The sequence below is a fragment of the Neofelis nebulosa genome, chromosome 4 (genome assembly GCF_028018385.1).
Source record: "Neofelis nebulosa isolate mNeoNeb1 chromosome 4, mNeoNeb1.pri, whole genome shotgun sequence".
Classification (NCBI taxonomy): Eukaryota; Metazoa; Chordata; class Mammalia; order Carnivora; family Felidae; genus Neofelis; species Neofelis nebulosa.
In genome coordinates, this window is record NC_080785.1 from 115850239 (window position 1) to 115863578 (window position 13340).

Here is a 13340-nt window from a genome sequence, read left to right on the forward strand (position 1 = left end):
TGGGGCTCAAAAAGGCTTCTTGCAAAGTGGCAAAGTGGAAAGGAGCTGGCTTCTTTCTTTCTTTTTTTTTTTTCTGAGGGGGGGAGCAGTGCAAGTGAGCGAGGAGCAGAGAGAGAGAGAGAGAATCCCATGAGGGGCAGAGAGAGAGGGAAAAATAAAGGCAGAAAGAGGGAAAGAGAATCCCATGCAGGCTCTGCATTGTCAATGCAGAGCCCAAGGCAAGACTTGAGCTCACCGGAAGTGGGGCTGGAACTCACAAACCCGCAAGATCCTGACCAAGTCAAAGTCAGATGCTTAACTGACTGAGCCACTCAGGCACCCCAAGAAGCTAGTTTCTAATTCTGACTGGCTGTGTGACTTTGGGCAAGTTACTTCATCTTTCCCAGCCTTGACTTCCTCATCTGTGATATGGGATGATAATATTATTACTACCTCATAGAGCAGTTGTGGGAATAAATGAGGGGCACTTATAGTCCTTGGCACCTAGTAGGGGCTCAACCAAGGTTAAAAATGCACCATTCCTTCACCTCTAACATGGCCCTTACAGGAGAGAACAGGGCCCAAGAGGTGGGCCTTTGCAGATTTAAGACTGCAGTGAGAGGGTGGCCTGTGGGGCTTCAGGGGACCCTGGGTAATCTGAGAATTGGGAGGGGAGCCTGGGGTGGAAGGAGGAGCAAGGAGAGAGAAGAGTGTCTGGGAACTGTAGGGGGCAGGGTGGGGAGTGATCTCACCTCCAGAAGGCAACTCCAGTACAGGGGTATCTGAGGGAGGAAGAGAGAGGGGACCTGCCTGCCCCATCTACCAGGCCAGTGGCCCATTCTCAGCATCAGTAAGTCGGACAGGGATACAGCAAGGATGCCTGGGTCCCAGGAGGTGAATTTAAGGAATCTTGTAAGTTTCAGAAAGCAAAGTAAACACTGGTTTGGAATAGTCTGGAGTAGTTGTGTATAGTTGTAACTTGATTGTTCTTACTGCTGCAGAGTGGGAGCTCTCCAAGCATGGTCCTGGACCCAGTGCCAATCATCACCACCACCACCGTCATCATCATCTCTGTACTTGTTAGAAATGAGATGTCTTGGGGGCGCCTGGGTGGCGCAGTCGGTTAAGCGTCCGACTTCAGCCAGGTCACGATCTCGCGGTCTGTGAGTTCGAGCCCCGCGTCAGGCTCTGGGCTGATGGCTCGGAGCCTGGTGCCTGTTTCCGATTCTGTGTCTCCCTCTCTCTCTGCCCCTCCCCCGTTCATGCTCTGTCTCTCTCTGTCCCAAAAAAAAAAAAAAAAAAAAAAGAAATGAGATGTCTTGGGGTGCCTGGGTGGCTCAGTCTGTTAAGCGTACAACTTCGGTTCAGGTCATGATCTCACTGTTCATGGGTTGGAGCCCCCACCAGGCTCTGTGCTGACAGCTGGGAGCCTGGGGGCTGCTTCAGGTTGTGTTTCCCTCCTTCTCTTCCCCGCCCCAGCTCATTCTCTCTCTCTGTCTCAAAAATAAATAAACATTAAAAAAAAAAAAAAAAAAGAAAGAAAGAAATGAGATGTCTTGGGCTCTTCTCCAGACCTATTGAATCACAAACTCTGTGGGGTGAGGTCTGCAATCTGTATATGTGATTTTTATTTTTATTGTTTTTAAATGTTTATTTTTGAGAGAGAGAGAGAGAGAGCAGGGGAGGGGCAGAGAGAGAGGCGGACACAGAATCCAAAGCAGGCTCCAGGCTCTGAGCTGTCAGCACAGAGCCTGATGCAGGGCTTGAACTCATGAGTTGTAAGATATGACCTGAGTGGAAGTCAGATGCTTAACCTGACTGAGTCACCCAGGCACACCTGCATATGTGATTTTTAAACACCATTGAAATATAATTCACATGGCATACAATTCATCCATTTAAAGGTATAACTTGAGGTGCCTGGGTGGCTCAGTCGGTTAAGCTTCTGAATCTTGATTTTGGCTCAGGTCACGATCCCACAGTTCATGGGAATTCCTGCTTGGGATTCTGTCTCTCCTCTCTCTCCTCTCTCTCTTTGCCTCCCTCTCTGTCTCTTTCAAAATAAATAAATAAACTTTAAAAAAAATTAAAAATAAAATAAGGGTATAACTCAATAGCTTTGGTTGTAGTCCCCGAGTGATGCACAATTATCATAATCTAGTATAGAACCTCTTCATCACCCCCCATGAAAACCTTGTCAGCAGTCACTCCCCATTTCCCTTTCCCTCAGCCCATGGCAACCATAATCTACTTTCCGCCTCGATGAATTTGTCTATTCTGGACATTTCATATACACAGAACTATATAATGGGTGGCCTTTTGCATTTGGTTCCTTTCACCTAGCATAATGTTTTCAAGGTTTATCCATGCTGTACTGTGTGTCAGCACTCCATTCCTTTTCATGGTGGAATAATAGTCCATTGTATGGACTATTTTGTTTATATGTTGTTCTGTCGATGGGCACTTGGGCCATTTCCACTTTTTGGCTGTGATGAGTAATGCTGCCGAGCATTTGTGTACAAGTGTGTAGTTTTGTGGTTTTTTTGTTCTAGTTTTAATTTTTTTTTAACGTTTATTTATTTTTGAGACAGAGAGAGACAGAGCATGAATGGGGGAGGGTCAGAGAGAGAGGGAGTCACAGAATACGAAACAGGCTCCAGGCTCTGAGCGGTCAGCACAGAGCCCAACGCGGGGCTCGAACTCACGGACCGCGAGATCATGACCTGAACCGAAGTCGGATGCTTAACCGACTAAGCCACCCAGGCGCCCCTGTTTTAGTTTTAATTTAATTTTATTTGGTTTTTTATTGTGTTACTTTTTAAAACGTGTTTATTTATTTTAGAGACAGAGAGAGAGAGGGACAGAGTGCGAGCAGGGGAGGGGCAGAGAGCGAGGGAGACACAGAATCCAAAGCAGGCTCCAGGCTCTGAGCCATCAGCACAGAGCCCAACGCAGGGCTTGAGCTCATGAGCCGTGAGGTCATGACCTGAGCCCAAGTCGGGACACTTAACTGACTTGGCCACCCGAGCGCCCCTATTTTTTTTACTTTTTAATTTAAGTTAGTCAGCATATAGTGCAATAATGATTTCAGGAGTAGATTCCAGCGATTTCGTGTACCAGTTTTTAGGTGGACACAAAGCCCCCCACGTGATTCTGAAGCATGCTCAAATTTGAGAGGCACTGCTGTGGAGTATTCTCTTGGGCGAGCATGTCACAGTTTATCTCTTCTGTTCCTGATGAACGTTTTGGTGGTTTCCAGTGTTTGGCTGTTGTGATGATGATGCTATGAACATTGTGCATGTCCTTCCTGGTGCAGGGATTCCTGGTGTGGAATTGCTGGTTCAGAGTGTGCATATATTGAACTTTCCTACGTTAAACCACACTCCTTTCCCAAGTGGTTGACAAATTATCCTCTGACACATCCAGTGACATTATCAGGTTACCAACACTTGGTATTGATGTCTCTTTATTTTAGTTTTAAGTGTGTTTTTTTAAGTTTATTTATTTAAGCAATCTCTACACCCAACATGGAACTTGAACTCACGACCCTGAGATCAAGAGCCCCATGCTCCCCTGATTGAGCCAGCCAGGCGCCCCATTGATGGCTTTTTAATTTGGGCCAATATGTTAGGCATAGAATGTTATCCTGTTGTGTTTTAATTTGCATTTTCTTGTTTGTTAATGAGATTAAGCACTTTATTAGTTTTTTTAACATATTTAGTATCCTTTTGAATTTCCCCTTTTGGGAAGAGCTGGATCAAGTTTTTAGCCCATTTTTTCTCTGTCGGTTTGTTTACCTTTTTTCTATTGATTGTAAGAATTCTCGATGTATTTTCTTTTAATATTTTTATTTATTTTTGAGACAGAGATAGAGAGCATGAGCAGGGGAGGGGCAGAGAGAGAGAGAGACACAGAATATGAAGCAGGCTGCAGGCTCTGGAGCTGTCAGCACAGAGCCTCACGGGGAGCTCGAACTCACAGACCGCGAGATTGTGACCTGAGCTCAAGTCAGACGCTCAACCGACTGAGCGACCCAGGTGCCCCTCTCGGTGTATTTTTGATGCTATCCTTTGTCTAATATTTGGTGTCTAAATATGTATGTTTCAGTGATCTTCTCTCATCTTTTCACGTTTTATGGTGTTAAAATCTCTAATCTTATATTCAACAATCTCTTATCTCTAAAGGAACAAACAATGTATTGGATGGATTTGGGGCTTTAAAATGATGCTTTGGAAAACAGCATCACTACTGTGACATTCCTGCCTAAATATATAAACTGAATCTCATCATGAGGAAATATCTGGCAAATTCAGATCAAGGGACATTTTACAAAATAACTGATCCACATTCTTCAAAAGTGTCAATGTTATACAAGACAAAGGAGCTGTTACAGATTAATGGAGGCTAAAGAGATATCACAAGTGAATATAAACATGATCTTGAATTGTCTTCAGTTATAGAGGACATGATTGGGATCAATAAAACATTACCAATGTGTCACTATTAAGACATTATTAATGTATCACTGTTAGTTTCTTGGCTTTGATCACCCTACTGTGTCTATGTAAGGAAATGCCCTTGTTTTTAGTAAACACACACTGAAGGATTTAGGATAAAGAGGGATCATGTTTTCAAGTTGCTCTTAAATTCAGGAAAAATGTACTTAGGGAAGGATAAAATAAATGTGGTAATATGTTAACATTTGGGAATCTGGTGAAAGGGATTTGTTTTATTCTTGCAACTTCTCTTTATGTTTGAAATCATGTCAAAAAAAAAAGCAAAAAAAAAAAAAAATCTACTCACCATAATAGCTGCTGAAATCCAAGATTAGCCAAGATCAGGAACTAGAGATTTCTGCTACAAACACAAACGACCCAAAAGAAAAGCACCAAAAGAAAATTTTGAATAGGCACTTTGAATTAGAGGAAATGCCATTGGCCAATAAACATGAAATATGCTTTATCTCATTATCGGGAAGTAAATTAAAGAAATTAAACTAAATTACATTAAATATAAATAACTACAAACTAAAATAAATTACGCAAAATGACCATGAGATACCACTCCACAGCCCCCAGATTGGTGTCTGGCAATACCAGCTGTGGCCCCATGGAGCAGCGGGAATGACCTACTACTGGGTGGAGATGTACAGTTTTATTTATATAAAGTCTCCAAGTAGAAAGAACCAAAGCCATATTGATTATGGACACATATACAGGTAATAAAACTGTGAAGAAAAGCGATACACGGATCACTAAGCGTAGGCAAAGTGTTTAAACTGTAGAAAGAGCGTGACTGCGCAGGAAAGGAGGCAGGTGCAGGAGGTCTGAGGTACTGGTAGCGTTCTCCTTTGCCTGGGTGGTCGTTAACCTGCGTGTTTACTTTGTAACTATTTTCCAACTGGTGTGTCTATCTTGGATACCTTTATATGTATTATATTCCACTATAACAACGGTTTAAACCAAATCCTATATTAAAAACAAAAAGTAGGGGCATCTGCGTGGCTCAGTGAGTTAGTGCTGGACTTGAACTCAGGTCATGATCAAGCCCGGCTTCGGGCTCTGTGCTGACAGCTCAGAGCCTGGAGCCTGCTTTGGATTCTGTGTTACCCTCTCTCTTTGCCCCTTCCCCGCTCATGATCTCTCTCTTTCTCAAAAATCATTAAAAAAAAAAAAAAAAAAAAAAAAAAAAAACCCAAAAAACTCTTTGCTCAACTGAAGATACCATTACAGCATGTGGACACAAGAGGGAGCTCTAACCAGTGAGCAGCGGCGAAATGAGGTTTCCTAGCAACGGAGAAAAACATTAAAGAGGAAATTTGCCCAGAGTAGTTAACCTGTATTCTGGCTCCTGCACCTGCCAGGTCAGCCGCAGGTCTGTTTCTGGTACGTGGAGTGTCTCTATTGGGTCTAAGAGCGTCTCTGACCTTTCCTGATGGGTTCTTCTCCCAAACGCGAGGTCAAGTCTGCAGAGCTAGAGAGGCTGCGCCCTTGCGTGCCTGAACTTTGTTTTCTCCCCCATGTCAGATAATTACACCCTCAGGCCTTAATGGACGGCACTTCTCCATCAAGGCTAAAAACGCGTCGTCGTGTTTCCCTCAAAAAACCGGAAGAGATTAAGAGGGGACTTTGCCCATAGCCTTGTAAGGCACCAGGTTGCAAAAGAAGAAGGCTTTCAAGATTTGGGTTGTGGTGAAAAGTTTTCTGGATTGTTGACAAAACAGAAGGTTTTACAATGACTAGGTAAATCTGATGCTAAGTTGGGTGATGGTGATGCACAGATGCAGAATATACTGTGTGAAAGAGCTTTCCCAACTTCATCTCAATTTCACAATTAGTCTGGTATCACTCCATTTTGTAGATGAAGAGACTGAGGCCCAGAGACGTTAATGGGGAGAGGTCCAGAGCTTTCCTCCCCAGCTCAATCTCCGGAAGAATAAATATTAGTTTATTTATTTATTTTTTAAACGTTTATTTATTTTTGAGACAGAGAGAGACAGAGCATGAACGGGGAGGGTCAGAGAGAGAGGGAGACACAGAATCCGAAACAGGCTCCAGGCTCCGAGCTGTCAGCACAGAGCCCGACGCGGGGCTCGAACTCATGGACCGCGAGATCGTGACCTGAGCCGAAGTCGGCCACTCAACCGACTGAGCCACCCAGGCGCCCCGATATTAGTTTATTTTGAAAAGAGAAGCTGTTCATTGTCTCCAACAATCAAAGAAATGACAATTTAAACAACAAGAAGTAATTTATTTTCTCTGTTAATTAGCAAAACTATTTTAAATCATGACATTTCTCACTGTTTGGAAACTGGCAGTCTTGTGCAATGTTAGTCTTAAAAGTGTTTCTATCCTTTGATCCGTCAACCTCACTTCTAAGAACCTATCCTAAGGGCATAATTTGAAATCTGGGGAGAGGTGTATGTGCAAATATTGGTGGCAGTATTATTTATGATGGCAAAAATTGAAAACAACACAGGGAGAAAGGTGACCAAGAGAACAAAGTAAAATTAATACCTCCATTAAAAAAAAAGATGATGATGGGGTGCCTGGGTGGCTCAGTCAGTTGAGCCTCTGACTTTGGTTCAGGTCATGATCTCACAGTTCGTGAGTTCGAGCCCTGTGTCAGGCTTTGGATTTTGTGTCTCCCTCTCCCTCTCTGCCCTTCCCTCCCTTGCATACGCTCTGTCTCAAAAACAAACATTAAAAAAGAGAAAGAGAGAGAGATGATGATGATGGTGATGATTCTAGAGCCCATGGCATCACCAGAAATGCTACTGTGTAATATTAAATGAGAAAAAAAGGCAGCTGCAAAATGTCCTAGGCACTAATCAAGTTTATAAATACATAGCTTCCCATTGGTGTAGGGGTACAGATAAAGTTGGGGAAAGAAAAAACATAGGAGAGGCGGGAATGCTTTTTTTCTGTTTTGTTTTTTTTTCTTAGCATTTTTTCTTCACTTAAACTCAGAGTTTCCTTTTTCTTCTTTTCACTTTTTTTTTCTTTTACTGGGTATCTTATGTCAGTTGGCAATGTAATGTTTACTTTAGGGAAGTCATAAAATATAAGAACATTGAAATATTTCCACTCAGAAAGAAACAATCTCTAATAACACCTTAGAGCAATGGTTCTTTAAAAAAATTTTTTTAATGTTTATTTATTTTTGAGGGAGAGAGATAGAGTGCAAGTGGAGGGGGGTGCAGAGAGAGAGGGAGACACAGAATCCAAAGTAGGCTCCAGGCTCTGAGCACAGAGCCCAATGTGGGGCTCAAACCCACAAGCCGTGAGATCATAGCCTGAGCCAAAGTCAGATGCTTAACTGACTGTGCCACCTAGGAGCCCCTAGAGCAGTGATTCTTAAACTTGAACATGTAAACAGAATCACCAGGAAGACTTGTTAAAACTCAGAGAGCTGGGCCCCACTGCAGAATTTCTGTGGGTGTGAGATGGGGCTCAAGAATTTACATTTTTTAAATGTTTTATTTATTTTTGAGAAAGAGAGAGAGAGCAAGAGAGGGAGGGGCAGAGAGATGGGGTGGGGGGAGACAAAAAATCTGAAATGGGCTTCATGCTGACAGCAGAGAGCCTGATGCAGGGCTCTAACTCACCAACTGCAAGATCATGACCTGAGCCGAAGTCAGAGGTTCAACCAACTGAGCCACCCAGGCGCCCCCAAGAGTTTACATTTTAAATAAGTTCCCAGGTGATGCTGATGCTGCCGGTCCCCAAGCCACACTTAGAGGACCACCGCCTTAGTGTATAGCCTTACAAAGTCTTTCTATGTGTCATGCCAATAAATTCCTCACCAAAATATGATGGACATTTAGGTTGTTTTTCCAGGAGCATTCTCATAAGCTAAATCTTTGGTGCATCCTTAATGATTATCTGAATAATTACAATTGTCATAATAGTTAATTATCTTAATTATTAAAATTATTCAGATTAAGTTTCCAATTCTAGAAATGGAATCGTTGAGTCAAAACATGTGTGTGTTTAATTTGGGCTGGCAATTCTTTTGCCTCTTTTTTTTTTTTTTCCATCACGATCCTGGAAAAATCAAATGAGGAAACATCCTGGCATACAGCATTTGGAAATAAAGCTCATCCAAAAAGCGGCCAGGAATAAAAGCTAACAAAACTTTCTCAACTGGGTTTGATTTCCCAGTCTTAAGAAATTAGGCAGAATTGGCCCCATTTGATCCCCAAGTTAGCCTTCTTAGGGGAACTTCCAACAAAAAGCGTGATGGGTGTGTATGGACATGTAGCAAATCAGTCAGATCTTGTTTTTCACTTTCCTAAATTCACTAATGACAGCTGTGGGCTGGATATCTCATAGGGTTAAATGCAAAAGCTTGTGAGTCAAACATTTGACAAAGTGGAAGGTTTCACAATAAATTATTATAACCCTCAAAGCTTCAGTTTCCTCATTTGCAAAGTGAGGCTGAGAATACTTTCTTCGTAAGTCTCTATATAAGATCTAAATGATTCAGGAGGAGCAGTCACCATCTAGCCCCCTTTTTAATCCACTAATCTGCCCCATGCAAAAACCTAACAGTAATTCAAACTGCAGTCACTGTGTTGGATGAGGCAGCTTTACTAGACAGATTAACATAGCTTTAAGTTCATGGTATCCAACCACTGATCTGGCTTATATATTCTTTTTCATCCCCAATAGGAAAACAGATCCCAAAACAGTTCACTGCTACATGGGGCAGACAATGATACATGTTCACCATCTACCTCCAGGCTGTGTTCTCTCTCCTGCTCTCTGTCATAATAAAGGCTGAAGGAACTGGACCATCCGGACCTCGGTAAAACATCACATTGGTCTGTTCTGTTAGCGAAGTAGGGTTTGTAGGACTGGATAAAGAGGACGTGGCTCTATAGAGTAAGAGATAAACCCTACAAGGATGCAAGGACTCTAGAAGACAGGCTATTCAGCCTATTAAGTTTCAGGGGCTCACCACATTGGTGTGGTTTTGAAGGAGTGGTCTGGGGCCTGCTGAGATAGTCCCTGCAAAGTAAGGAACATGTGATCGCATCTTGTACCTCTCACCATTCAGAAGGAAGCGCAATACCTGGTAAATTTCTTCAGGCAGGAGTCAGCATATTTTACCCTAATGCAGCCTATTTTCTGAATGACATGGAAGGCTGTCATTTCCTGAGCAGATCCTCGTGGAAAAGGGCTCTGTAGTAAATCCAGGCCGGACTGCCGGCTTCTCTGCCTTCCAGGTCATATGGCCCAGAAGATCCTATGGTATTATATGTATGTGTGGTGGCAAAAGGTACCACATGTTTATGGCAAGCCCAGTGAAATAAACACGATCAGGACCCCTAGTGCTCTGGAGCAGAGCCATTCAATCAGCAACAGAGAATTATCGTCTTTTGAGAATCTCCTTTTGGGGTGGGCACTGGTAGAGACCTGACTGTGGAACATGAAGTGATCCTGTAGCCAGAATGGCCCATTACAAGCTGGGATCTGTCAGACCCCCCCAAGTCATAATGTCAGGTGGACTCGACAGCAATCCAAAGTAAGATGGTGTGTTTGGGATCAGGCACAAGCAGGGCCAGAGGTCACAAATAAGCTGCACAGGCAGGTGGCCTAGAACCCATGTCATCTACCAACGTTCCACCAACACCTCTCCTCCATCTCACACCCACTGCTGCATGAGGCTCCCTTCTGGCCAGCTGACAAGGAGGGAGAAGGCCACGCACGATTCACAGACAGGTCTGTTTGGTAGGTGGGGATAAGCTGAAAATGGAGGACAGGGACATTACAGCCTCACCCAGAGGTGACCTTTAAGACAAGAATGAGGTGAATCCTCCCAATGGGTAGGGCTTGGGGCAGTGCACTCGGGCATCCATTCTGTGGACAAGAGAAGTAGCCTGAGGTAAGAATAAATACAGACGATGGGCAGTGGCAAAAACAGGAAGGATAAATATTGAAAGACTGGGGACAAGGCAGTCTGGGAAAGAGGATTGTGTGTGGGCCCATGGAAAGGGGGACAAAGTGTGAAGATCTTGCATCATATGTTGACACCAGAAAGTATCCATCGTGGAAGAGGTACTAAACAACCAAGCGGGCAGCATGACTCAGCCAGGTCATCAGTCTGTGCCACCAGCTGTGGCATAATAGGCTCACAATGAAGAAGCCATGTGGCAGGAATAGAGGTCCTGCATTCACTAAGAGTGATGTAGCTACTGCCACTGCTGAGTGTCCAATTCTCCAGCAACAAAGGTCAACATGGAGACATCAGTGTGACACCAGCCATTTGGTGGCAAGTTAATTAAATTGGACCTCTTCTACATAGAAGAAGAAGTAATTCATCTCGACTGGGACACATATTCCTGATGTGAGTTTACTTTTCCTGGCTACTGGGTCTCAGCCAATCTAAAGACTTGCAGAGTGTTTGATCTACTAATGTTTGGTCTCAGAAAGTATCACATTAACTTGTTGGGATGAGCACTGGGTGTTGTATGGAAACCAATTTGACAATAAATTGTATTTAAATTTTTTTTAACGTTTATTTATTTTTGAGACAGAGAGAAACAGAGCATGAATGGGGGAGGGGCAGAGAGAGAGGGAGACACAGAATCCGAAGCAGGCTCCAGGCTCTGAGCCGTCAGCCCAGAGCCCGACGCGGGGCTGGAACTCACGGACCGCGAGATCGTGACCTGAGCTGAAGTCGGACGCTTAACCGACTGAGCCACCCAGGCGCCCCAAATTGTATTTAAAAAAAAAAAAAGAAAGAAAATATCACATTAGTCCAAAGGACTCACTTTATAGAAAAGGAGGTGTAGGGGGTGCCTGAGTGGCTCAGTTGGTTAAACGTCTGACTTTGGCTCAGGTCACGATATCACGTTTTGTGGGTTCGAGCCCCATGTCAGAGTCTGTTCTGACAGCCTGGAGCCAGGAGCCTGCTTCGGATTCTGTGTCTCTCTCTCTCTCTGTCCCTTTCCCCTGCTCACACGTGCACTCGCTCTCTCTCTCAAAAATAAATAAACATTAAAAAAAATTTTTTTAAAAGAAAAGGAGGTGTCATAGTGACATATGACCATGGTATCCACTGAACTTAAGACATTCCACATTGCCCAGAAGCTGCTGGCCTTTGGAGGACTTTGGGGCTGAAGCCTACATCTAAGCTGGTCAAACTTGGGCTCAAGGGAAGAACAGGTTTGGGGTCTCTCCCAGTCCCAGCCTAGGAGTATCTCTACTTCACAGACCTCTAAGAAGAAGGTACTTTAGTTCTTAATTTTTTCTGACTTCTGTTTCTCTCCTCCATATATTCAATAAAGTCTGCCTAAAAGCCATGGTACCATCATGGTGTCTTGAGTACCACTGGCCGTAAGCTGCTTCCCACAGACCTCCCTCGTCTGCTTAGAGGCTTTCTTGGTCAAGAGCCGGCAAGGTTCCAGCCCTTTTGGGCCCAAATCTCTGTCATTCCTTCCTTTTCCCAAACATCTGAGCAGATCCACGACTCCAGCTTTCTAGAGTCATAGGCAAGGAATCTTGGTAGGAGGTAGGCTCAGATTCAATTTCTGTTCTTTTCCCACATGCATTTTAGCTCTTGCCAACCTAAAAATCTCTAGAAAACTCTATTTTATGACCCAAAGTTGTGATGAGCAGAATCCGGAGGAATGATAAGGGTCCTCTCAGTAACAACCACTTTCCTGTTGTCTCCCAGCTGGATCTGGTAATGGATCTACAGATGGCAAGGATGTCATGTCAGAGGGGCCTACCGAACTGAGGCCACCTTAGAGCAGGCTCAAGGCCCCTACGCCTCTGGCTACTCTGACTCGTCCTCTGCTAAGACCATGTTCTCACAGGCAACATGCAGGACTGTGGGTGAAAGAGGCAGTTAGGAACCTGAAAACCTGCCCTCCCCCTTCTTCCCCCTTCTCCCCGACTCCTGCTGTCCTGTGGATGCTGTTGTGATCCCAGTTTGTATATTAAATTTTGTTATATTTAAAACATTTGGTGGATCTAAAAATAAAAAAGTACTTTAGCTAGAAAAAAAAGAGATGCGGCTGAGGCACCAATTTGGAAATGATACTCTGCAAAGATGCAGTTCCCACGCTATACTGATGCCATTGATGGGTGCGGTCTACAAGTAGAATAAATGGATTGGGGAATCAGGGGGTGGGAGTAAGAATGACGACTCTCACCATGCTCCCAGTGAGCCACTGGGAGAATATGGGCTCCCCATCCTCACAGCTCTGGGCTCTGCAGGGCCACAGGTCCTGGTTCCTGGCAGGGGGTGGGAGGTGCAGGCATAGGGGGTGCTTCCATCAGGAGATATGAGAGCCACATTGCACTTTAAGCTATAGCTGCTACCTGATCATTTCAGGCTACTGGTGCCAAGAGGCCAGCAGGCAAGAAGAGGAGTCACCCGGGGCACCTGGGTGGCTCAGTCAGTTGAGTGTCTGACTCCTGGTCTCTGCTCAGGTCATGATCTCGTGGTTTGTGAGTTTGAGCCCTGAGCTTGGAATTTTCTCTCTCTCCTTCTCTCTCTGCCCCTCCCCTGCTCGTGCTCTCTCTCTCTCTCTCTCAAAATAAATAAATAAACTTAAAAAAAAGAAGAAGAGGAGGAGTCACCCTCCTGGCAAGTGAATTGACTGCAACACCAGAAGGAAGCAGAGCTGTTGTTACACAAAGGACAGAAAGAAATACATTTGACACTGGAGGTGACCCACTTGTGCGTTTCTTGATGGCAAATAGATGCAGCAACCATGAGGAAGACAAGCACGGTGACCAGGGTCTTGGACCTCTTAGAGATGGAGGTCTGGACCATCTCACTAGGTAAGCCACTTAGACTGGCACAGGCATGAGCTCAGGGCTAGAGAGTCTAGAATGGGTAGTTAA

General features: G+C 44.3%; 1 protein-coding gene across 1 annotated transcript in view; it reads left to right on the forward strand.

Moving 5' to 3' along the window:
* TMEM40 (transmembrane protein 40) overlaps nt 1–10740 on the forward strand; it is a 78712-nt gene extending 67972 nt beyond the window's left edge. The window contains exon 13 of the mRNA XM_058725936.1: nt 9153–10740. Coding sequence (XP_058581919.1) covers nt 9153–9199 — 47 coding nt within the window. The 3' untranslated portion in view covers nt 9200–10740. The remainder of the gene's footprint in view (nt 1–9152) is intronic.
* The last annotated feature ends 2600 nt before the right edge of the window (nt 10741–13340 follow it).